Source organism: Aquila chrysaetos, chromosome 7 (assembly GCF_900496995.4).
Source record: "Aquila chrysaetos chrysaetos chromosome 7, bAquChr1.4, whole genome shotgun sequence".
Taxonomy (NCBI): domain Eukaryota; kingdom Metazoa; phylum Chordata; class Aves; order Accipitriformes; family Accipitridae; genus Aquila; species Aquila chrysaetos.
In genome coordinates this window covers 30,536,260-30,563,033 of record NC_044010.1, presented here as the reverse complement: position 1 = coordinate 30,563,033, position 26,774 = coordinate 30,536,260, and the positions used below count along the sequence as shown (strand labels likewise).

The 26,774-nt window shown below is 43.5% G+C and overlaps 1 protein-coding gene across 1 annotated transcript in view; it reads right to left on the bottom strand.

Annotated features, from left to right (window-relative positions):
- Positions 1 to 3,085: 3,085 nt before the first annotated feature.
- The window catches only part of EVA1C (eva-1 homolog C), a 40,343-nt gene continuing 16,654 nt past the window's right edge, over positions 3,086 to 26,774 (bottom strand). The window contains exons 3-8 of the mRNA XM_030020625.2: positions 24,013 to 24,136; positions 20,821 to 20,973; positions 10,181 to 10,324; positions 5,799 to 5,870; positions 4,933 to 5,022; positions 3,086 to 3,611 (exon numbers count right to left, since the gene is read on the bottom strand). Of these exons, the coding sequence (XP_029876485.1) occupies positions 3,223 to 3,611; positions 4,933 to 5,022; positions 5,799 to 5,870; positions 10,181 to 10,324; positions 20,821 to 20,973; positions 24,013 to 24,136 (972 nt within the window). The 3' untranslated portion in view covers positions 3,086 to 3,222. The remainder of the gene's footprint in view (positions 3,612 to 4,932; positions 5,023 to 5,798; positions 5,871 to 10,180; positions 10,325 to 20,820; positions 20,974 to 24,012; positions 24,137 to 26,774) is intronic.

The window sequence follows — 26,774 nt, the reverse complement described above, 5'->3', positions numbered from 1 at the left end:
TTACTCCTGGTGCTGGGGTTCATGATAGGGCTTTATCACCGTGTTTGAGGATACATTTAAACAGGCATGCATTATTAAGCACATTTTTTTCTCAAAACACATTCCCAGAGGCTGTGAAATGTTCCATACTGGGAAGCAGGCTCTTCTCCGGCACCTGCGGAAATCTTTTACTGCCTGCCTGCTGCCACAGGCAGCAGGCAGGGAGGAAAATCAGGAGGGAGTCAGGTCTGGTAAGTTATTTACAGGTAACTATGCAAAGGTAACAGAAAAATAAATTGCTAATCTTCACTTTAATACCAAGAATTTCTTTCCTCCAGGGCTGTAAAAGTAGATGAGAGAACTGGGAGTTGGGAAAAGCGAAGTGTTTTGCAGTGTTGCTCCAAGGAAGGGACTAACCTCTAAGTTACAGACTGGCTTCTGTTGATCTGCTGCCACTTTGGTTGCTTCATCACCAGGAATGAACCCCCCTGTTTTCAGCTGGGAACCCCAAAGCAGGGCTATCAGATGGAAGTTGTGCATGGATGAAGTCAACAAAACAACAGGGAAAGGACCTGTGGTGCCCAGTGACAGGACCAGAGGCAATGGGCACGCACTGAAACACAGGAGGTTCTCTCTGAACATCAGGAAACACTTTTTCACTGTGACGGTGAGCGAGCACTGGCACAGGCTGCCCAGGGACGTTGTCGGAGTCTCCATCCTTGGAGATAATTCAAAAACTGTCTGGACGCAGTGCTGGGCAACTGGCTCTGTGTGGCCCTGCTTGAGCAAGGGGGTTGGACCAGATGCCCTCCAGAGGTGCCTTCCAACCTCAGCCATGCTGTGGTACTGTGGCTGCCCCAGGACATGCTAATTTTACCTAGGCTTGAGCAAAGTGAAAGTCTGGTGGAAAAACTAACTCCCAGGTTTTGTTATGATATCAACTTCAGGACTAAAACCCCACAGAGGCTTACAGATAAAGAACGAGGAAAGAAAATACTCAAATTTTAGTGAGCAAAAGCATCAACTGCTGGACAAATAACTTCCAAAAATAGATCAGCTGGAGATCAGTTGGCCTGTGGGCCCCAGGCTTTTCAGGAGGGAGTTTCACTGGGACCCAGCATTTAGGAGACAGCTGGAGCAGGGCCCTGCGCTGGGAAAGGGGCAGCCCTGAGGAGCCCTTGCCCTCAGCCCTGCTCGCCGCATGTTGGAGCTCAGCCCGCTCTCCGAGATCGAACGATGGCCTCTTCTGAGGGTCAGCAAGAGGAAGAGGATCCCTTTTTTTTACTGGTATGGTCTGTCAGCAGGGGGAATTGCTGGGATGTAGCTCAGTCCCCTTTCTTTCTGTCCGGGAAATGGGTGGCACCTGCCCCCATGAGTCAGGAGGAAGGAGCCAGCTCCTGACCAGAGCTGTCCCACACCTACCCACAGGGCCGGCCAAAGGAAAACCTGCCTTCTTCCACCCTCAGGACAAAGGCATGGGGTTTTCCGGACCAAACCCTATTCATCAATACTGTGCAGTGGCACAAGCTATGATGACTTACTTTCTATTGGAAAGGGAGAGAGTCCAGTCCCAGCGGGCGTTCAGCCAGGCTCCTGGGCTGCGCCGAGCGTTTCATGCAGTTTCCCAATGGCACGGTGACCTCAGCTCTCCGTCCATCTCCTCAGCCTCTCTTCCTTCCGCTGATAGGATGCTAATTGCTGCTGAGCTTTTTCCAGTTAAGCACGGGATTGTGCCTCAGTCATCTGAGCAAGACCCCTTCCTCCCTTTAAAGTTTTCCCATGCTTAATTCGACTTTGTAGCAGTAGGAAATGACAAGTCATGTCACTTTTTTTTCTTTCCAAGTGTTTCATACTACTTCACTCTACCTAGACACACAGAGTCTGAGCGGGAAAGCACAATGAACTCACGAAGTATTACCAATAGGAAGTGACATTTTTCCTCCTTTTGTTCAGTAAATTCCCTGTGGACTGCAGTTAAAATATTGGAGACATTTTAGTTAAAGACAGGAAGGTTGTGTTTTCAACTTAGCTACATTTCTGATTTAATTTTCTGTCTGACTGAAAAGAAATCTGACTAGTCTGAACAATTTTCAAGCAAAGATTGCGAACTTATAAAAAAATCCTGAGAATATAACCTTCAATCAAGGGCTGGCTCTAAACCATGCTTTAGTATCAGAAAAATTAACACAGCATTTCACTTAGGAATAAGTGTTCTTAGGATATGTCAACTTTAAGAGTCTTTTATGAAAGCAGCCATTTTTGAGCTTGTGCTTCACAAATTTCCCAGCATGGGTAGCAGCAGAATTACATCTCGGGCAGGTATCTTCTGAGGGTTGACTGGTGACCTTTTCCTTAACAACAGGGCACTGAAAGTCTTGAATGCAAATTGATTTTTGCCCTTATGTCCATGCTTCAGCAGTGCTTTTCTTCTGAGGACTAGCCTTATCTGGCAGCTATGTGCTTTAAAAAAGAAGGGGCAGACTTGGAGAGGTACTGTGAAATCTCTCCACACCAAAGCATGCCTGACTTCAGGTGCTGTTGCACTACAACCAAGGGGACTGCTACTAAGGAAACTAATTCTCAAACCACGGAAATTTTCACTGAAATACCGGGCACATTGCAGATTAGTTTCCAGACCTCCCAGCCCAGAGAGAGACCCTTCTTTCACGTCTCTCTTCAAAGTAACTCCATCAACTGGACTCCAACAAGCAGAACTTAACCCCCTTGTAATCAGGATCACTGTTACCAGAGGAACAGGATTTATTAGGGAAAGGTTGGATTAAGGAAACAGCAGAAAAGCTTCAAGAACCTGTGTTTAATTTTGCTTTGTCCTGCTCATGCTATTAATAATACTCATACTTCTCATCAATAGAACATGTTCTCATGTAATTTATGAGCTGCAACACACTGTTTGCAAGTGCCATATCCTAATACAGGTGTTTCTCCATGTTAAGCTGCTTAAATATTTTTCTCCTTTAATATTTCTTGACCTGCATATGGCAGTTGATCCCAAATTACAGTGAAAAGGAATCCATAACATAATGTAACTTAAAAGCAGGAAAGCTTGTAAAAGTGTTTTTCACAGAATGATTTAGACAGTCAAGGGTTTGAAACTCTCCTTTTATTGTATATATTTCTTCTTACTTTACAAATAATTATATGCACTGATACAAATGTTCCTTCACAGAAGGTACATTTCTTTTTTTAAAAAAAAGGGCTAGGGCATCATCCAAAATAAGCCATTTATTGTTCGTTAATATAAAACGTATTCATATTTCTAGGAGGTGTCATATCCAAACCACTGTTCATCCAAATTTCTTGTATGATCTGCTCCCTGCGCTCTATCCTTTCAGCCAGTTCTGCTGCCTCTGTTGAATTATAACCTGAGTAAGAAGGTCTGTACAGTCCTGCTATCTCATCCTGTATATCCGAATCGGAGGAATCCTCCTCTTCCTCCTCATTTTCACTGTTCTCGTATGCTCCATCACTTTCTGGCACCAAGTGATCCTTCTTTCTGTGCAATTTCTGGAAGTCATTCGAGCACGACCCACGGATCACCAAAGCACACAGTGTGAAGATTAATCCCACGCAAATGCTGGACACAAACAGGAGAGCAGCTCTTTCAGGGTGATCTGAAATCAGAAAACCAGTGCTTAAACGCTTTACAAACTCTGCCAAAGTCTAGCTACAAAAGTCAGCTGCCATTTGTGAAGCGTCCCTGCATTACATAGCTATAACAGTGGGGGGTGCTTGGGGGGACAGTGGGTGGAGCGAGGCTTCTTCTGTCATGCACAGAAAGAAACCATCCTGCACTTGCAGTCTGAACGCTGCCATTTCTGCCTCTTCAAATTACTGTGCAAAAATCCCAGCCTCTTAATAACAGTATAAAACAACAACATTATCCCATCCTTTTATTAGCAGCTTACTACCATTCTCAACCAGCTACCAGAAGCATACCTTTTTTTTTTTTCCAGCCACCTTGCCAAAATGGGCCTTACCCTCATGAAGAGGGGGCATGGGAAGAGCAACTCTGGGCTCTGCGGAACCCCGGCAGCACCTCCAGGCCAGGCTGGGCAGTGAGCATGTTCCTTCCTTGCCATAGTCCAAGATCACTTCCCAGTAGAGCAACAAGTGAGACAGATGTGGAAACGGCCTTTCCGGATGGGTTTTAAAATCCAACCCTGGCTGCTTCGGGTGTCCTAGGCAGTCTCAAGGGCGGTGGGGTTTGGGGAGAGCTGCTGGGGGCAGCCAGGTGCCACCAGCAGGGACAGTCTGCCTCGCCATGCCAGCAGGCTGCAGCCACCCTTTGTGCTGGCAGGGGAAGCCCTTGCAAAGGCTGTGGGATGATGCTCGACAGCTGCATGGCTCTTGGCATTTTCTAGAAGAGCAGCAATCTTAAGCACCAGAATCGCTTCTCAACATTAGCCTTTGCTCACTTCCAAAATTCATGACTTCTCCTGTGGTGTTAAGAGATCTGGTGATCACAAATTTATTTGTCTAAACAAAATTTGCCTTAGTGTTGCTAAGTTACAAAACCTGCCATGTCCCATACCAGAGATGGCTGGGTTTGGGTTGTTGTTTTTTTTTAACTGCTCCTCGATGATCCTTATATGTATGCAAACAAGCATTTCCAAAAATGGATGTCTCCAGCACTGCTCCCAGATCAGGACCAGGTTTTCAAAAATACTGAACAACCAACAGTCCCCATTGAAAATATTCATTAAAAAACATCTTGGCTGTGGTCTCTAGAAAAGTTTGGATTCTTCGAGATGGAAAATGTTCTATAAATATCAATTATGCTGTGATTGTCCCATCCATAAGACTGTGATTATATTGGAATAATATCGTTACTATAAACATGGGATTACCAGTCGTGACCTTCTGAGGTGATCCTCCCTTTTCCCAAAATGCCATGATCTAATGAACTAAACAATCTCAGCCTCATTTTCCTACCTCTAATGTATGCAAATGTAGCCAAGATGTTGCTAACACTAATTCCATCTTTCTTTGGAAGTCTCGATTCCTTTGGATCAAGGTCGACACCTGTGACACAAAGAGGTAAAGCAAATTCAATCATACCATAGATGATGAAGCTACTAAACCGATATTCACCCAATAACTTCTAAACTAACAAGTCCACCTAAAACACAGGCAGGCCAGCGCTGTGCCATAGGAACCTTGCAGAACATTAGACCAAACAATGGTTGATAAATAAAATAAATATTGAAATAAAGTATAAATAACAAAGTATTTAAAATATTGAGTATCTAGAAAATGGCAAATTTATTTAAAAGAATCTATTACCACATGAAATCCCTTGCCTATTCCCATTAAGGTTTCTGAAATAACTTTACTTCATTAAACTTCACAGCACTCAAATGGACTTCCCAGCCCCATCACTGCAGTACACTCCTGTTACTGATGACAGTGAATAGGCATTAGCCACATCGTTAATTTTGTTGCCTTTAAGAAGAGCAGGTGATGCCATAACTCTTAAAAGACTCTTCACCCTGAAACAACTGCAGTTTCACTTTTACTTTTTCCATGGTTCAATCAAAGTTAGAAGACATCGCACTGGCTATGGGTAGGTCTGGATGGGTCACTCATTTCACAGCGTTGCTGTGACAGCAGGACCATGCTCATGTGGGTCCCATCCTGCTCCCAGCCTGTCACGCTGCCCTCCGAGGGGAAGAGTAGCTGTTTCAGCAGGGTTTCCATTACCTCGTCCCACCTCCCTCAGACCAAGCTGTGCAGTGGGAAAACATCCTATTTCAAAGACAAAGGAGAGCAGCAAACCATATTTTTTTGATAGTACGTACCATCATTCTGTTTGACGGAAGACTTGCTATCGGTGACCAGGGGGTTGACAGCTGTGAGGATAAATTTAGGAACTGAAAAGACGAAAGACAAATTGTGTACTGTTAGTTTTAGGAACCAGATCCCCAGTTAATTACCAATCCCACTGCTAACCCTGGGTTTATTAACTGGGTTTCCGATGGCAGCATCGAAGTGATCGGAGCAGGTGGCTGCATCCAGAGCCAGTGTGGGCACGTGCCAGCCCTGCCAGTGTGCAAGCCTGGCCCCGGTGCTGCAGCCAGGCTGAGCTTTCTTGGTGGCCCAGACATGCTCCCTCATGCCTGAATGCTGGGAGCATTTGCAGAGGTGGCGTGTGGTGCAGTCCCAGGCAGAGCTGTGCTGCTTATCCCCATCCTACCAGCCCCAGCCAGGGCTGCTGCCACTGCCTGTTGCATTGCCTTGACTTGTACTCATCTAGTTACACTCCAACCCTGATGGCTGGCAAATGCCCCAGGAGAGAGGCTGTGCCCAGTGACACGTCCTCCTACCTCCACCACCACCCACAGACCTGGCGCACCAGGAGGCACGGCACCGGGATGCTGTGGCATGGAACGGCAGCAAAGAGCACGCTGCTTACAGGATTAGCACTGGCGGGGAGGAAAAGGAGGCAGGGAAGGGAATAAAGCAACTGGGAAGAAGACTGAAAGGAAGGTGGGGTGGGCAGGGAGGGGAAACAAGGGCAAATGTGGCAGGCAGAATGAGCCTGAGGGATGGGACACATAGGTAGGGAGCCAGTAATTTTCACGTGAAGATTGGTGAAACACCAAAGAAGACAGACAGTGCTGCAATTTCTTACTAGAGACTAGTAAGGGCAGCTCTGGACCAGCGACCAGGTTCACACACCAGCCCGCGTGGAGCTCCGGAACGTCAGTGCAGCTGCATACAGCACGAGGACCTGACCCCTTGTTTTCTGCCCCCTGGTTTTCCACCCCACAAGGGGTGTGCCAACCAGTGGACAGGAGACAAAACTGGCCTATAAATTCAGGATAAACTGGGCTACAGTCAGATGCTAAAGTGCATCTAGATACTGGTTTTGGATCAGGATAATTCACTGTAATTCTCAGAGAAATGTCTGAAGTCTCGTGTGACATCCTCTGCAAAGCCTCTGAGGCGAATGGTCACAGAGGAGGAAGGTGTGCAGGACGTGCTGGGTGGGAGTGACCTGCAGCCTTCTCATTTCATTAATTTTTTCCCTTGATAAGTTTTCACACTCTTCTTAAAATAATTAAAACAGCTAAAAGCAGGTGCATCATGCAGACATTGAGAGTGCATATATTCTGTGTTAGATGAATGGGCCCTTCAGATACCCAGATCTTGGCACCTGTTCCCTGTACTATGTGAAGGCAGATTGATTGATTTTCAGACTGATGTGAAGGGGGGGAAAAAAAGAAAGAAATTTCAGGTATGAAGCTCACCTCTATCCCACACAGAAACACTTGCCAACAAATAGTGTTAAGGAAAGTTAAATGGAACAGAGGTTTGGGGCTTAGCATAGTTTTCGTTTGAAAAACAATTTAAAATAGCACTTCTTTCTGAGGAGAACTTTTCTTTGTGTGTAGGCTCAAAGTCATAGCTGTTTCCTTTTCTGATGAAAGAATTTTGGGGGGGACTCTTAGCTCCCATTTGCAATAAAAGCCCAACAGAGATAGGGGAGAATAAGCTCATTTCTATTTTGGCTTGTACCTCATCATAATTCTGAACTCTTTTCCAGTGGCAAAGTGGTTTTGTTGGTGCATGAGGCAGACAGTGAGCAGGTTGGTTTGTTTTCAGACTGCACTCTGAATTTGCAGGCCTGGCTGTTATGAACAATGTGCATGTGTTATGAACAACATCCTGGGAGGACGCACCATCCCCGGGGCCTTTGTGTGATCTGAAGCTCCTGTCGCATGGCCTGCTGCCCAGGTGGGGGCTCCTTCACCTGTGCTAATGTTCGTCCTGCTCCCCTCCCAGGGGGAACTTCCCAGGGCTTTGCTTGCTGCAGGACTAAATCCTTTCCCCATGTCTTCCCATCGGGTTTGAACAGCTATTTAATATGCCATTCAAATATCTGTTGTAGGGGGATGCTTAATTCAAAATGGCATGCACAAAAAAAGCTCCTGACTGCTTGCATTGTTAATTTTTGTTATGGCTTTATTTCAGACACGAGGACTTTAGCTAGGATAGGCTGCACCAGGTCGCTGAACAGAATAACTGGTACTAGCATGAGGAATTTTTATCAAGATAATCACATTTATACTACAACTTGTGCCAGCACTACTTTGTCAAGTAGGGTAGGAGTCATTCACTTACCGCAAGCTGCCAAAGGCAGCCCACAGATGGACTTTGAATGGCATCCAGGGAGGGCAGATACAATGCAGGGCGTCAGGAGCTGCGTTTCCTGAGAGAGGCTCCTAAGTCCAGCCTCAGCAAGAGCCAGGAGATGTCACCTCGTGCAGACACAAGATGATGCTGAGCAGGTCAGCGGGGGCACTGAGACTGCGAGAAACCAGCACCTCCTGGCTCCTGCTAAGTTTTTACTAGCAGGAATTAACTGCAAAAATAAAAATGCAGCCAGACACACCAGCTGTAAATGGTTGCTGACCACTGAGGTGGGGAGTATGATTTTTTTCATATTCCTGACCATGATGGAAATACTTTCAAGTGTGGCATAGCCCTCAGAGAACGTGGTCTGCTCTGTTGTGCTTCTGTCACTTCAGAGGGAGGCCTATTTACCTAATCTTGGGAAGCACCAGGTTAGCAGGGATCTTCTAGTGAGGGGCAAGAATGTAAAATGTCATTCTGGAATACGCCCAAACTCTTCCCATGTTCACTAGATGATCTGTAAAATAATTAGACCTGCAAATCATTGGCTAATGCTTTAGACTGCACAGCTCGGCAGGATTTGGCAGAAGAAAAGGTCTTCAAAAAGTGCCAGCAACACACAAGAACACTACTTATTACCCATGTGTTTTTGCAAAACCACTTCACTAAATAACAGAATGCATAACCTCACTGCAAACAAACTTATGCTGGTTTTCTAGTACACAGATGTGCAAGAAAGAATGATCTGTTATTATTATCCTTACTCTAATTGAAGAGAATTCCATTAACTCATTCATAATGTTACTACCACATGAAGGCAACTGCACAGTAATATAACATATTAGTGCAAAGGCAGATTTCCAGCTCTCTTCAACAATATAAAGCTGAATTATTGCAATGCCTCTCACCTGACAACTAACTCACGGGGAGACTGAAAATCTCTCATGCCAGCAAGGAAGCAGCCGGGGCTCATTCTCCTCTGATCTTCAGGTACACGGTGATCTGGTAATCAATCCTACATTGCTGTTCCCAAAAGCACGTCTCAGATAACCTGTGCCCCTTGACCACTACTCACTAGAGATGCAGCGAAGAGCCAGAAAGGAGCAGGGCTGGCAGCTTTCCAAGCAGTGCACAGTGAGCAGAGCGGTAACTTGGTGAAAAAGCTTTTACGTTTTCTCTGGTTGAAGCAGAGGCGTGCGAGAGACAATCACCCCTGACCCTCACACTTCCACCCCACAGCTAGCCAGTAGCAGAAAGCAGAGCCTGAGCAAATCTGAGGCTTAAGAAACGCGCAGCCATTCCTAAAAATGTGCAATACCAAAATAAGGCAGTTCATTGAAGTTCTGCTACCACTTTTCTCTCGCTTTTATTGATATTACACTTCGCTGTCCCATGGCCTTTGCTTTTGAGGAAAAGAATTGTAGGGAATTCTGCTTTCCACCAATGTAAATATATTAGTCTATGGTAAAGAATACGGATAACTGTTCCCTCTTCAGGCTTCAGTCCTGCAAGGGATGTATAATCTCAAACCTTTACTTTTAGTGAGACTTTGCCCATGAGAAAGAAAATCCCTCTGCAAGGCTGAAGGCTGTAGGTGTGCTCATGTGAATCAGATTTCAGGACTGGGCATGTACACAGTGCTTCATTTATGCTGGACTGCTTTACCTGCACTGATGGCAGGCAATGCCAGGTTATTTTTCCTAGCTCTGTTGCAGGTGAATTCTGTAAAACAGACTCTTATTTTGATAGTATTTCTCAAAATATTAGAACACATACTTTATATTTTACTGTCAACTGCATTTTTATAGTAAAAAAACCCTTAATGCCTGAATTTACAATAGGTACAGCTCTGCCCATGGGACTGTTCATGTATTTTGGTTGTTCTTGTATGGCTATGTCACAAACTTCCTATGTTAGAAGGAAGAGGACATTCAGGAAGCCTCTGTGTGCATGTGTGTGTGTCTCCATATGTATGCACCATTTGGCATTGTTTTCCTTTGCAAGCAGAATGAGGGCTTTAAAATGATCGTGCATTTGCTCTTACCACATGCATAGCTGACGTTAAGGTATTTTGTCACTCCAGGTAGGCACGGACTTCCAAAATCCTGGCTAGTGACAATGATTTTGCATCTCTGTTTCCCGTAACACCTTTTTGATAAAACTTCTAGTGCCGTGTAAGACAAACAGTCTGAAAGAAAAATACATACAATAAATATACAACACTGGTGTTATCAGAAATGACAGCTGCTACATGCATGACTGGAGATACAAATCTGGTATTGATTTCAGGCATATGTTTGCCTCAGCAGGATTTCAGAACTAAATATTAAGATCTGTCAATGTAAGGAAGTCAGCTGCAAAGAAAATATGAACTTGGAGCAAGCTAACTACCTCATGCTGACTTCCAGGTGCATACTAAGGTTGCAGTAAGATTCATGTCAAGCTCCAAACAAGGTGCCCAGTATAAGACCTCTATGTTCACTTCATGATGACTTGGAAAAAATAAGCACATCCAAATAGCTCTCCATCTATTCCATCTGCAAGTAGAGGGAGAGGCAATGCTGTTTGCAGGTCCTTCTCTTGGTCCCTGGGTTATTGAGATGATTTGACTGGATGCCTAATTTCAGTTCAAGTCAGGTGAGGTCAATTTTTGTGTGTTGCAACAGCTAGGGCTACAGTGAAGTTTGGTGTATTAAAGGTAGCTTTTGATTTATTATACCTGCCGCTGGTAGGAGCCATTCTGCCGTGGCAGAGAGGTCAAAATGGGCTCAATATTTAACCAGGGAAACATTTGGCATCTTCCTCCTATACCAAATTCCAGACTGTTCTAGTAAGGCTGCCACCACAAGCCAAGTTTGCATGCCTAAAGCAACTTCAACGGCATCTGCACTGCACTGCCTTCATGCCCTAATTACATGAGGTAACCCACATCATTTTCAAAACAGCCTAAACTACCCCTGACTTTGTGCAGACAAAGAGTCCAGATTGCTGAACCTCTCCCTGTGGACTGAGCAAGAAGCATGTGCCGTGTGTGAAAACCTGCCTTGCTAACATCCACACTTGGAGTTGGGATTTCTTTATTCAAGACTTATGCCTTCTACCACAATTTATAAAAGAATAAAACTTGACTAGCAGGATTTTGCACTGAAGTGGAAATTATTTGAGTAGGAAAGTGTGTGTGTCAGACAAACTTTAAACAATCTGCTTTAAAAAAAAGAATGTCTGGTGTGATTAAATTCCCAGTATCCACATGTGCTAAACTCCAAGCCACAAAGCAAAAACACCCCTAGTTTTGGTTTCTAAACAGAAAGTATGCAGAAATGAGAAGTCTGGAGTAAGTAATACTTTTCTGAAGCTGTCTGCTTCCAGTCAGCGTTACCTCACGCATCTTCCTTCTGTAGATGACTGATAGATATTTCTCACTCTAGTCTTCTGAGGCAGGGACACTCTAGAGGTCTGAAAGCATATTTCTCTGGGCATTAAAACAGTCCTTCTTCCTGTAATAAAACTCAGACAAGGACAGCATCTTGTCACCTTCCAACTGCTGAAGCTCATTTGTGCCTCTTTAGAGGAAGGAGAAACAGTGCTTGCAGAGACACTCCAAAGGTTCCCCAAATCAATCTTGTTTTGAACAGGAGGAGGAGGTTTGAGACTGGAGTTCTTGGCAAAGACGACTGACATATAATACGTGAAAATGGGGCGGATTATTGTGATTTTTAGAGTTAATCCCCTGACATCAGCAGTAAATAAGTCATATACTTGGAACGGAGCAATTGGGAGATACTGGGCTGATCTGTTTGTTTGGCAAAGGGCTCGCGGGTTACCTTTGGACATGGATTTTTGGGAGAGCAACTCTTCCTTTGTCTTCTCAGAGACGTAAAATCCTAATGCCCATGTGTTCTGGGAGGCTGCTGGGCAGGCAGGGAAGGCTGACCTAAAACATTGGGTAGTTCTGATTAACTCAGCTGTTTTAGTTTCCCTCCCTGGTGATTTTAGATGAGTAAGGGTATATTTGGGTGGACATTGTAGGCAGCCAAGTAGCTTATTTTGGCAAGTACAAAAACAACTGAAGAATATCAGGAGGAATTATCAGATGATTCATAAATGAATGGATTTGGAGCACAACAGCAACCTGGCAAACTGAATTATGTTTTCTACAAAACTTCCTGCCCTGGGAGCTACTCACAGTGTCTTAAAAAACAGGAGGCTGCTGTGCTGATGGTTTTCTACAAATTCAGTGACATAGTGAGTACGTGTTTCATTTTGCCTTTGGTAGATGTTTGCTCATGTTTCTGTGGGAGTTGATAGCTCCTTATCGTCTCTATTCATGTTGGATTTGGCTCCTCTACCTGAGGAGCCAGGCATCATATGCCTGCAGGCTCTTGGCAGGCCAGTTTTTGGAGAACTTCCCAAGGCTTGCCTGGTGTCACAAGTGAGCAAATGCAAACCAAGGCTGGCTTGCTTTTGCAGGACACCACAGATGTTAACTGGAAAGACCTATAACAAAAACCCTCTATTTAACAGCTTGCTGTGGTCTGACAAGATTTTGGCTTTTAGTGATTAAGTAAAAAAATGTTCAATTTTTTTCTCTCTGGTTTATGTGCATCCTTGCTATATCTCCCCACTAGCTCTCCCAGCAGCTATGATGCCAGCTGAGCAATGATTTCAGCTCAGAGGAATTCTGTGTACTCGGTACCAAAGGCCACTTTTTCAACGTCTGCAGCTTCATCTGTACAATCTCCCACAAGCGGACATTACAGGAGTGTATCTGCACCGAAGCCAGAGAAATCAGTATGTGCTGAAGGGATGTTCAAACTAGTTTCAACCAAACTTGCTCAGGGTCTAACAGCAATCCAGCTGCAGCAAAGCAGAGCTCATGCCAAGAATAACTTATACTTCTTCTGGTCAAACACCTTATTGCAGTGTCTGAATGAGGAGAGGATTCAGTCAGTGCTGCATTTTGAGTAATCAGTGAATGGTCCTACTGAATGGTCCTGAAGAAATCACCAATCAGGAGATGAACAAAAATATGCAGTGTGTCTTCTTTCTGAATATCTAAGTAACGTTTGAGCTACACATATGTTTATGGGGCTTGCTAAATTGGTACCATATGTTTAAAATAAACTGCCTCTTGAAAGCTACGTTCCTGGCATGCTAGAAAACTGGTGGCATCCACCAACAGTGGCGGAAAAGGCAGTGATGCATGGCTGGGAAAACACACCATTCTTCACGCCTTTCTCCCAAAGTTGCCTGCTACACAGCAAGACTGTTGGTGGATCTTTTGAAAGAGACAATTATATGGATGGCATGGAGATACGGGTGTCAAGAAGAGGTTCTTAATGCAGTAATAAACTATCAAATCTGACTGCAGCTATTTAACAGTTAGAGCAAAAAGCCTTGTTCCTGGAGGAAAGGCTCTTTCAGCTCCCTAATTAGCTTTGTTTAGGGAAGTTTTGGCATGCAAATGACATGCCATAAATCATGCAGGCTTTAATGAGGAGCAATTTGTCTTCTGGTTTCTTAAAGCTGCTCTCAATTCAGACAGAAGGAGCCTTCCCTCCCTTTCTTTCCACCCTGCCACACAAGACCTGCAGGTGATGGAGCAGCCAGAGCTGGCCTGAGCATCTTGTGCCAAGCTCTGGCAACAGCATCCTATCACACCCTCTACAAATGTTACTAATTGCCGTCTTCTCCCACATCACTATGCACAGGGTGAGCCTCAAGACATGGTGGGTAGAGGATGTGTCTCAAATGTAGACCCACATGACATAAAAAGTAACATGCTGGTGAAGGACCAGGGCACCCAAAAAAGAACCCTCTCCACTATTTGTCGCTCCAATACTGGAGCCCAGCTGCTTCTTGCTTTCATCCCAAACTGCTGCCTTGTGCTGCTTTATGCTTCCTGGGCTGTGCCTACCCACAAAAGAATAAGGAGCTTGCTTTTAAAATCAACTGAAAGCAAAGATTTCACACTACCAAATCAGGATGGCTTGTGCTTTGTGGAGCCCGAATATCAGCTCTGGGGATAAGAATTGACAAGGGGAAACTATGGAGTTCGGAGCAAGCTAAGACTGCAGACTCCTAAAGAAAGTTACCATAATAATATGGTAATTTATGCAAGAGCATGGCATACCAGGTCCTGCCTATGCATCAGAAAAAGGCCATTTGATCAGCTGATTCTAGCGAAAACACACAATATGATCAGCAGCACTTATGAAAAGTGTTGCTGATACCTTTATATTCCAGGTCCAAGTATTGTCAGTAAACGAGGCAGAATGATACGCTAAAAATACTACTCAGTGCCAGCACGGACCATTCCTTAGAAGTGAATAAAGCACCAAGGCTTTCTGAAAAGCTGCACCCTCTCTCTCCCTCTCACTGTGGTGCCTGTTGTAAGGCCCTTGTAAGCCTGCATGAGATTAGCCCATTGCTTGGTTTTACTTACAAGCTGCTCTGAGTTCAGAATTCAGTCTCTAAGTATTTTCCACAAAACCTTCCCCTGGTCTTTCTCTCCTTCTTGCACCTGCGTACGCACAGAGTGGGGGATCCATCTGCCAGCACAAACACCAAGGGCAAGAGGCAAGTGGAGCTCCACACTCACTGGTGGCAGCAGGAACCAGACTTCCTCTGCCCAAATGCTCGTTGCTTTGTTTTGCACCATTTGGGTCTGTATGCACACAGGCAGGAGTTCCTTGGCTTATTTTAGACTCAGGTGCCAAGTGTACTTTTCCAATCAGTTCAAAAAATCTAAGCTAGAAAAATCTATACACAAGAAAACCCCTGAACTGCTAGTAAAGAAAACATTAACAGACGAAGTGATGTGCGTCTGAGCATGTTTCAAGCAACTTCAATCAGCTGCTCAGCCCAATGTGACCTTCCCTGTTCATCTCAGCAGAAAGTTAACTGGACTCTAAAAATGGTGGCTGCTCTCTTTTTTCCTTCAAAAAATCACTTCTCATCCTGCCACTGCTTTGAACATCTTTTCTTTTTGGGGAGCTTTGTCTTGACAAGATTTCTTGGGGCCAAGGGGTGCAATGGCTCCTACTGGCACCTTTTGGGGCCCAAAACACCTACTGAGCTTCCCAGTTTGCTCAGGCTGACATGGACAAGGAACTTTGCATCTCTGATATCTGCACACAGAGGGAGTTAAGGATTTTTGTGGTGGAAGTAAAATTGAACAATTTCATCTGTATTTTTGCACCCGTAAAATTCAGTTGACTGTTGTGTCCCACACCCAAAGTGGCAAGGCACTAGTGGCAGAAGCTGCAAAGGGACATGTGAACCTACCGCACATCCCTGAGCCCTAGTCCTGCTACAGAACAGTGCCTCTGCATCTACCCCACTCACACCACCCCTCTGTCTTCACAGCTGGAGCATATTTGCTCTTTCACAGTGTCCCTGTAAGAGGTCCTATGCTGTGTTACTAAAATAACTGCTCTACAGCCTCAGGTTTCTTCCACTCAGGAGACTGCAACTTGCATGACTGCCCACAGGGCTTGTGTTTGAAATCAGCCCCATAGTTAGCTAGTAAATATATGCTAAGCAGATGATGCTCAGGAATGGAAGGGCATACCCAGGCCTTGAACCGGTGATACTTGTAGTCTAGAAAGGACTTAGTCTCCTTCTCTGTAGCAGCTCTCAGCTACAAGCTCTTGCTTCTTCCTCCAGCAGAGGACTGGGCTCAGTGTTTCTGTTAATTGACTAAGTGCTCCTTGAAGTGTCTGTTCTTCAATACCCAGCATTACCCAAATTTTGGCCAACTTACATGGTTTGTGTTTTATGGCACCTAGAAGTCTATAGCTAGCATGAACCTAGTAACTTCAGTGTGTAAGCACTTCCAGGTCTGCCTATAGCCATCTGTACCGTTACTTCATTTACATCTGCTCTCAAGAGACTTATACAAGGGACTGGCTCACACTAGGAGGAGTATACATCTCTTAGTAAGAGAAAGAAACCAAAAGCTTTTCAATCACTGTTAGTGAATAAGAGATGTAGGCCCTTTGAATTGTCCGCAATACTGATTAAAAATAAAAAAGAGAAAAAAAGGAATCACAGTATCACAAAATACGGTTATGTAACAAAATCATGATGCTTTGTTGGGCTGGAAGGAACCTACAGGATTTTGGAAATCTCTCTCTCTTGCTCTGCTAACACCCCTTCTTAGCTGAGTGCCATTTCACTGGGAAGAGGGGATGAGGACAAAACCCAGCCCTAGGTGCTTGCCATGGTGCAAGCCATGATGGAGACTGCCTGAATTCTCCACCTCCCCTCTCAACCTCCCAAAACTGGGAACAGGTAAAAGAGAGTGCTGTGCTGGAAAGGACCCTACCTTCCAGCAATGAAGATAGGTAATCCAGGGCTCTGCTGGTCATTAGAGCTTGAGGGAATGCACATCTGATCAGCCAATGCACATCCAGGTGAAATTTCTGGGAAGGACATTTTAGTGTTCTAGCTTGCAAGCTGCAGCTAGAGGCGACCCACTACCAAGCCTTCTTTCAAGTATTTTCATGTATTAACAAGAGTAGTTTATGATTTGAGAAGTGTTTGTTGACCTGAATCTTCCTCATACTCTCTATGCTAACTTGTTCTGGCACAACTCTTTAACTTCTTTTGGCCAATAAATTTTCTCTTTCCTCACGCACATGTTAGTACAAACATAAAAGAGATAACGTGTCAGAAAAGGCAACAACTTACACAGGAACAAACTGCTATGGGTTCCTGCTTTGGTGCTGGGCACAACAGATTCCTCTAAGCAGAACCATCTGCTACAAAACTACACCCAAAAGAGTTTCAGTTTTCATGTGAAGTTTTTGATAATCTTAGTAAAACAGGGAAGTTACTTTCTGTAAATTCTGTACAGTCTTAACAGTGCCAGTCATTTGAACAGCTGCAGAACCAGGACACTGCTTGGAGTTTTATACTTTTCCTGCAGTGATCCAGAGATCTTATAATGGAAATATTTCCCTGTGCTTCAATGAACTCTATTACTTATGGTAGGAGCATACTTTGCAGAAGAAACTTTTCCTGAAGCTAAAATATCCTAAAATGCCTGGAGACAAGATTTTACGCACTGTTCTTTGAAGTGGGCAACGGTGACTACTCATAGGAATGCATGGCCCTGATGACAAGTCAGAGAGCAAGACCAGAGACATGTAAAAATACCATATTTCAGTTTGGCGGTGAAAGTGATAAAAAACAGGAAAAATGTTTTATAGTGATCTTATATGGAAATTTCACATTCTTTGACAAATCCTCCCTCTCCCCCAAACTGCATCGAGCAAGATGAGTTGTTCTAAGCGCAGCTTTTTGTTTCTGCTAATTTTTAACAAAAGCAAGTGACGTTTTGAAATGAAAGGTGCAAGTTACACATATAATTAAGTATCAAGTCTTGGGACTGAAGTAGTGCTGTCTTATCAGCTATGGTACAGGTTGGAGAGTTTCTTGTACTCAGTAGTTCAAATCTTTACCCAGATTAAAATCTTCTCTTTATCTGAATCAGAACAGGGACTTGATTGTATGTTTCCAATAACTCATCCTGTGTGGCCTTTTCAGTTGGCTTTATCTCATGCTAAAGCTGTTCCATTGCCTGGGGTAAGCAAGACTTAACCAGACCAGAGGACAACTCTACTGTAAGGCTTTGTCCAGCAGGGATAACACCATGATGCCACTGCTCTTCTTCCTCCTCTGTATTGAAAATGGCACCTAATTTACATTATTAAACTGGCTCAGAAAACTAGTTCCAAGAGGAGGCACTCATGATAAATGTTGAGCTGAGGCTCAAGATCCTCCAAGTGCTCCGAGGCCACACAGATATCACCAATACCAGAGATGGATTTATATACTCTATTTCCTATATGGAGAAGAGCCTTTATGCTAAAGAAATTTTATGTTTTCCTGTGTTCCCTTTGAAGCAAAGCTCCAAAAATCTGTCAGCTGATTTGATAGACTGTTCATAGAAAAGTGGTAGTTCAGAATATATCTGTCTCAGTCGAAAGCTGCTGTTTGTCATTAATTGCTTATCAGCTATATTACATGTAACATGAGGTCACCAAAATCTAGAGAAGTATCTAATTAATTCAATACCCAGTACTCCTAGGAGGACCATATCAAGTATGGATAGATGCAAAACTCTTGAGCTCAACAGAGACCTCCTATACTTGTCACTAGGACCTACCGACGACTTCTCTTCTGCATAGTACTAAAAAAATGCCTCATGGTTTTCCTGTGATGCAGTGAAAGAAACAGAAAGGCTCAAGCACTGCCTTTAGGCTGAGATGCATAAACAACCTGTGGGTAGAAACAACAACTGGATGTGTGTTGGAGCAGATTTAGCTTTTGGCACAAACATATACAAGTATGTGGGCTCTGATTTAGGAATGAAGAGCAGCTTAAGTAAGTTTTCTAAATTGTCTCAAATTGTTAAAATCACATTGACGTTCAAATTACCACTGCTTTCCCTGACAGAAAGGTACACAGACATTTAAAAAGTCTATTCATGCACCCACTCACATCTGCATGTGTTTAAATAACCACATAAATAAGATTTAAGCCCAAGATGGATAGATCTGGAGTCAATTGGATTTGGCTCTTAAGTGCTACATCTTCTGTGATAACTGAATGTGTGTACTCCCAAGCCACATAGGTGCTTTTGGAAATTATACTCACTGCAGAGGGTTACTGGCACCATGCAGGAAGAGGCCAAGCACTTTCATTAAGTAATGGGAAAGCTATACAAGGATCTTCCACCTATAGATCTACCTTGTGTTTGTCTCGGGTTTTACAGTCTCTCCTATTACCACAGTTTTAAGTCGCTTTATAGAACACAAAACCAGCAACAGCCAGGGTGTTACTCAAGAGCTGCTTGTATGCAGGGGGCCACAGCAGAGAGTTTGTTACTATTGCAAATTATTTCTCATTTATACTGGGAAACTTTATCCAGTAAGAAGGGTTTGCAGTATTCTGATCTGTGAACTGTAAGTGCTGACATTAGAGGCAAGTGAGTGATTTCCAGAGATGAATGAAGTGCAAGAAGTAAGTATGATGGCAGCCTTTCTCTATCAACTGAGCTACCTCTGCTCTGCCTTGAGTCATACACTAATGCCACCATCATGAAGGATGTATGGGTCTGTTACAAACCTGCTAAAATGTTTCCTCCACAGAAAAGATAGGCAGACCTAAAGTCTGCGTGAAGGACCACACAAGATGGCCAGTGTGAAACATGGACCTGGCAATTTAAATAGATTCTTGTCTAAGAACAGATTACAATTTTCAGCCAATACATTTTTAATAATATCTATGTAACTAAATAGAAATATTGGCTTGCAGACAAATGGCTTTTAAGACTAATTATTGATCTCTTCTTGATGTTCAGAGATGCTTCTTATAGATTTCACTTGTAGCATGTTTCTTAGGAGTAAAGTTCAGCTTTTGCACACGGCTGGCATCACTCATATGTAAGTCCTTCCCAGTGTGATATTAAGGGATTTGAAGAGCTCACATATCTTGCACTGGCCTTCTCCATGGCATGAAAATTTACCTTCATACCTTCAGTGGTAACCACTGAACATATTATTCATACAAGCATCAAGCACCCTCACAACTACATGCTACTATAAATTTAGATATTTAGTGATAAAAAACGAGTCATAAGTCATTAATCATACAGGAGCCAAGACCATACAGTGAAGTCAATGATTGGTTTTCAATGTAGACCATACAACTACCTATGATGGTTTGGGTTCTTTTACCTATTCAAAAGGGAATGGTCTGTGCCTGAAAGTGTTCACAGTCCGACCAAAGTAATACTAATATTATAGCAACATTAATATATTATTTATATATTAACTACTAATATAGTGACATTAACATTATACATTAATATACCTACTGGGATGCACCTGTACTAGTAAATCAGCAGTGAGAGGGCATGTTCTTGGCACTGCAATGCAGTGCTCTACTCTGGTAAGTATGGTCCCTGCACCCATCTGGCCCAGACCAACAGCATCCTCTCAACAACTCCCCATCACAGCTGAGGAGCTAGCACAGGCCAGGGAGCAGCCCCAAGAAGCTGTCTGCATGCAGTCATCCTGCTTTGGGGGGTGAGAGTTTAGTTCTACATACATAGGACATTCCTGCCTGCTGGACTTGGTGCCAGAGAGAAGTCCCAGGCACATTTAATTTTCTAGTATACTACCACAGTCTTGGAGTCTGGTTATACAACAGCATCTAAAGCAATGGACCCTGACCTATGGGCCCTATCCTTACAGTCTGCATTTAAAGCAAGGAAGAAACAGATCAGAGAAGAAGATAACAGTAAGACAAGGTGTCGTGACACTCAGGTTGCCTAATCATTGTCAGAAGTTGGAAGAAGAAGAGAGGCAAACAGCTGATATTTAGTATACATCACCTAAGTTCAAGTCAGCCAACAGAACTAGAGTTTTTTATGTTAACCATACTAAGGACTGATTAACTATATGAAAGTTTATTACTTTGCTGCATTTCTTACTCTTTGTTTTTCCCTTATACTGGGCAATTCGCTTGAGTTTCAGAAATAATCTCTCTCATATTTCAATCACTGGTGCTTTCAAAATGCCATTGCTCTTGCACCTGGAGTTTTCTCTCCGTCTGTTCCCCCGCTTCTCTGTGCACCTGCTTGCAGAAGGTCTATCAACTGTAAAAACATACCAAAGGGGGGGACGTGCTCCATTTCTGTCGAGCAGACATTCTCCTCATGTGCCCATCTGCCATAGGTGGCAGAGTAGATGATAAGGAACTTGGATTCCTGACAGTGGAGTTTCAGTTCCTGGTTTTCACATGCTGATTTGGTTTTGTATTCAGCTAAAATAGAAGCAAATAACAATATGGTAGCATGAGGCAATTTACTCGGCTGGACTGTTAATAGCAAATAGCACCATGACAGAAAACAGCTTTTCTGCAAGTTCTGTTGCGAGTGATATGTGGCACTACTACAATCAGAGACAAAGCCAATAGCAAAGTGGAGTGTTTCCTCCAACTGAATTGCTCCCATATGACTATGTAAAGCCTCCGGCCCCTTTTTGAAAGGAATTAAAAAGTTAACTTGTGCTAATCTCCTCTCCCAGTGGAACAGCCTCCCCTCTTCCTGCCTGATTTCCTGGCTTGCTTTCCACCAATGCTCAGTAGGAAAAGCCTCGTCCCTTCCTTTTGTCTCTCTCTGGGACAATGTTGCATTCTACGCCTACTTCAGATGCCCGCCTGAGTGCTGAGAGCCTCCAACCGTTCATCAATCATGGGGATGGCTGGCATCACCCAGTGCCACTGCATACAGCACTGAGTGAGCGCTGAAGAATGGAGGCACAAAGGCATAGGGACGCGCTATGTATCCTGAGCCAGACAGTGCTCTCAGCTATATTTGCATGGCTCCCCCAAGGTCAGTGGGTTTCCCTGGGTGCAACTATCCAGCATGGGCTCATTTGAAAGTTTTGCTGACAAAGCAATGTGAATCAGGAGCCTGAGAAAAATACACCCCCTCCCCTTCTCAGCTGGCACAGGCACACTGGCAGCACTCTCAGCACAGAGGTGGGGAAGCCAGTGAGATCATCTTCCAGACAGCATGGTTTATCCCTCCTAGGGAACTGGTTAAAATCTGCCATCTGGCCAAGGAGGTCTCTTGCTGGCCTAAGCAGCTGCTCTGCTTGCAGCATTCTACTGCTCAAGTCTTCCCAGTCTAGGTATGGTAGCAAACCTTTTTACTGCAGATAAGGCCAGGGAGAAGTTTATTCTGCTCCATTTTTTTGTCCTTCAAAAATGTGAAAACAGGAAAAGGAGGTTCCTGAGCTGAGCAGGAGAAAAGGGAAACCTTATTGTTACTGAGTGGTATCCCTGCGAGTGGAGTGTGGGTGGTGGTGCTAGGGGACCTGGAGAGAGAAAACCCTCCTGTCTATTCAATAAAGAAAACATTATTGTTTCATCTAGAATAGAACAGATTAAAAAAATGGGTTAATGTTCTTGGTAATAGTCCAGTTTTCTTCCATTCGAGCTCATCAGCAGTCACAAGTTTAAGTCTAAAAAAGAATTTTAAAAATACTTGACCTGCTGCAGATTGTTACTTCTGCAGAAGCACCTGCCATACTGTACACCCATGAGGATCATGCCAAGAAAACGGAGGCTCTGACCCAAGGGCTGATAGCCTAAAGCTGGGCTTTGTATCTGTACAGCTGTGCTCTATGATTGCTGGAGAGGCTATGGAAATACAGACAACAGAAACAAACCTGCAAGTGGTGCAAGACAAGGATAACAATACAACAGAGACCTCTGCAGAGATACAGCAACAATATTTCTAAATAGATGAAAAACTAAGGGATTCAGGCAATTGCTTAAGTGCCCACTTGAAGGCAAGTAGACTATAAAATATACTTAAAGTTATACTCAAGTGATTTCCTGAGTAAGGATGTTTTCCACAGCCAAGCCTAACAATATTGGTATCTTACCTACAAATATAAATTCCCTGTCACATGAAATCATGTAATTTGCACTGAACTGGACTATTCCTCAATTCTGAAGGCAGCACTTGCTGTTAAATCCACTTTAAACCAGCTTTTGTAAAATTCAGATCACAGAGAATATTATATATTCAAGGTAGCTCATTTCCAGTGGGAAAAATATTAAGCAGCTTATAAAAGTAACAAACAGGATCCTAATCCACTTTTGATAGTAAAAAGAGATCTCTAATGACACAGACACAGCTATGATATTCAAATCCATCTACTATTAATAATGTAGTAATTGTAATATGTAAAAAAATAAAAGTTAAACTATTAAGATAATAAAACAGATATTAAAATTTTAATTTCAGACATATTTTTCCCCTGATGACTGGCCCAGTAAATCTTCCTGGGAATTCTTGTGTCAGTGCTTTGCCAAAGGTAACATCTTCCTACTCCATTGCCGTATCTCTGCTCTGACTTCAATGCTCTGCATAAAATGGCCCTTCAGTTTGCTTGCCATCCCTGTTCCTATTCCACCAATGATGTCTATCTTAATGCTCTGATTAAAGAAGATCCCTTTTGTGCTTTCTCCTTTAGTTGTGGGATGGTATTTCTGAGTTGGCTGGTGAACCTACCCATAAATCATCATTCAACTATTGTCTTTGGGACCCATTTCAGCCACACTGGGGATTAGCTGCCAAAAAAAGCTGAGCCCCCAGGCTACTGGGGCTTGTTCTCATATACAATAGCAACAAGAAAAACAATTAAAAACCACCAATAGATGAAACCTCATGATGATTGTCTTAATCTTTCTTACACTTTTTTCATGTTTACAGAATGCATTCTCTTTGAGGCAGGATTTGCCCCTTCACCTATCAACATCAATTACCTGCATAGAATACAGGTGATTATACAATGAAATTCTGTAATAAAGCTAGCCATGCATGTGCATCCTCCAGCTATTGTTCTATAAATGGGACATAGTAACAGAGAATCTTTGAAAGCTTTGGTCCTACCTCCTTAAGCATTTTTGCATATTCCTTATTATGATATCTTCTTCATCATTTGGATCCTTAGCCCAAGCATCTGGTTTTGCTGTTCAGCTCTATCTTTCTAATATGACATTATCATTGCCATCTCTTTAAAAATAATTTCCAAAACATTTTTCCTTTCTAGTCTGATGTCTGGCATCTGACTATCAAACCACACTGGTCACTCAGTTGGCAGCAAGCACACTGAAGTTGCAAACACAATGGAGAGCCAAGGTAAATTAGAAAAAAACAATTTGCTATTAATCTAAGAGTCTCAAAACTTCACATGGATTTATGCAAAGCCTTGTGCAGCGGCATTTTAACCAAAACAAACAACAAAACACACACAAAAACACATTTGCCTGATGTGGATTACTTACTAGGTTTGCATTTAAAGGAGACAAGGAGGAATTTAGTGGTCCCTGGACACAGATCAGGTCCAAAAACCCGACTATTGACAAGGAGTTGGCAGGATCTCAGGTTTTGGCATTCATCCAGTACTTTCTAGAACAACGGGCAAAAAGGATAGGCTTGAAAACAAGGTATGAAGCTATACAGCAATGAGAACACTTAGTTGTACTTTCTTCTATACAGGACAGAAATCATTCCTTCACAACTTTTTGGCTATAAACATGTAAGAAACATCTGTATCATTGGATTTAGGCCACATCTCTACTGGACTTTGAGTCATGGTCAAGCTTATGGGAACACATTCATCACAGCAATGCCCATGGCAACTTAGGATGCTACCAGTTTGCTGTTGTTTGTCACCTTTCCCTCTGCCCCAAGCCGGTCGGGCAGATCTTGCCGTGTGCCACCACAGCCTCAGTGGTGCTCGGGACACCATGCAGAGCCCAGAGCAAGTGGGAACACGCTCAGCCCCCAGCCTCTTCACTGATGTGCCTGAGGTACTCACACACTCCTGACAGCATTTATGGGAGTGCAATGTCCAGGTGAAGCATGGTAACTCAAAAAGATGTCTTTTTAACCACTTCATCTCGATCTATTTAAGTTTACCTGATCATGCTCTGTAATATCTTCACTTGAAAGAGTTCTAAATAATGACTTGGTGTGCTCAGTGACACTTAAGCACCAACCTAGCTTTAAGCCATATGTAGGACCTCCTGCTTAAGGGGCACTTACTTCTTGCTTGCAGTTACACACATTATCAGATATTTACTTGACTTGCCACTTGAACAAATTTCAGAATTGGTTGGATTGGATAGCACAGATGTGCCTGTCTATCCTAAGCCTGCTTGTCTTATTTTTTTTTTAAATGCTGCTCTAAGGCCATATGTACCCCAGATTTTTTGGCCCAGCAATATACCATGGTTCATACTGTGCTGCTTCACTGGGAGTAGCAACTGAGGAGGACAATAAAAAGGTCAGCAGTGTCATATGCAAAGGGTCATGTGGGCCCTCTCCAAGTCCAGCAAAAGGACTAGGTACTCCTAGTGCTCACATTAGTGTTCCCACTTCACCAGTGGTTTCGGAGCTGAGCTATAGAAAATATGAAGACATTGCGCAAAATGAGTCTGAGTCCAGTTTTTAACACAGTCACAAGCCAAAGCACCTAAAAATCCCCAGTTTAAACGCAGCAGTGTACTTATGAAATTCTTATTCACCTTCAAAGCCCAGTTTAGAGCGGGCTTTTTATACATTATTTTGGATAGTCTGTGTTGTGCCCATGATTCTTGATGTTTAAAAGCACAGCAGGCTGCAATAAGGAAGGCGTTGTCTCCAGGTCACCCACTCTTAACACAAGTAACTGTAAGATACCATTCTCTGATAGTTTTAGGTACTCCTGTAAAATCTATGGGAATTTTTGCCTTGTTTCTCAACAGAAGGGGTCTCAGTCATACCAAGAGGCCAAATCACAAATTTACCACTATGATAGCACAAGCTGCACTCTTGTTTCCAGGCTGAGAGAGTTGGCAGCGGCTGAATCTCTCCTGTCATCCCTGGAAGCCATCCCTCCCAAGCAGAAATGATACACATTGGCAGCACATTGCAGTGATCCTATAACCCTCTTGCCTTTTTGTTCCCGTTGGTAGAAGAGGACTTCCATCCAACACTTTTTGAGCATTAAGTGCACTCTAAAGAGTTTAAAAGAGGAGGAAAAGTGCAGCAGACTTAATTTTATCAGTCAATTCTTCTTTTACAGAGTTGCAAGTCAAACAAATAATTCCTCCTTAATTGGGATGGTTCTGGAACAGGCCAGTGAAACAGAGTTACGTCTTTAGTAAGTGCAGATAGCTGTCCCCTACTGAGTCACCTGTTTGCACCTAAGCTGAATCACCTCCTGTGCATGTTTGCATTTTCTCCTACTTAATGCAAACAGTAGTCGAATTTTCTGTCATGCTGCTGTGCAAAAACACGCAACCACAAAAGCAAACAATGATACGCAAAATGAGATAGCACTGGGCTGTTAATATCTCGAGACAGAGCTAACTTTGCAGCGATCCTTTTAATAGGAGGTACCTGTAAAAAATGCCTGTTATGCTTCCTCCCAGCTGCAGGGTAGCATCATGCCCGATTATGCAGACTGCAGATGCGGTTCCAAAGTGAAGGGGAGGAGGGATGAGATCACTGGTGCTCTTTTCTAAGAAATCAGTTTACAGGATGTGTCTCTTCTCCTTGACAGAACCGGAACTCCCTGAGATGCAGAGCGTTCCTATCTCTCACATTTGTGGCCTCGTCAAAATGCTTTCATGCCTTTGATCAGTGACAGTGCCTGAATGATGATGGTAGTTTATACAACAGTTACTCCATGCTGTGTTTACTACATTCAAGGGAAAAAACGCCCATGGAGACCTCACAAAGGCACTCACAAGCCCAAAATAATCATTGGTGTCACTTCGCTGTAGTCAGTAAAATGACATCAAGGATGCATCTGGCCTACTGTTTTTGGTGGAGAGACGTACTTTCACGTGGCCCATAGGTCATGACTGGAATGTCTTTAGAAGTTGCAGTACAGCACAGGCAAGCCACACTTATAAAACTGCCCTAATACTGTTTCTGGAGAGAGGGTATTACTGCGAAACCACTCCGTAAAACTCTTCAACTCACTACTGGTGGGAACAGACATTCCCTGTCGTCAAGAAGCAATGTGTCAGCTGCAAGCACAAATGTTGCAAACTTC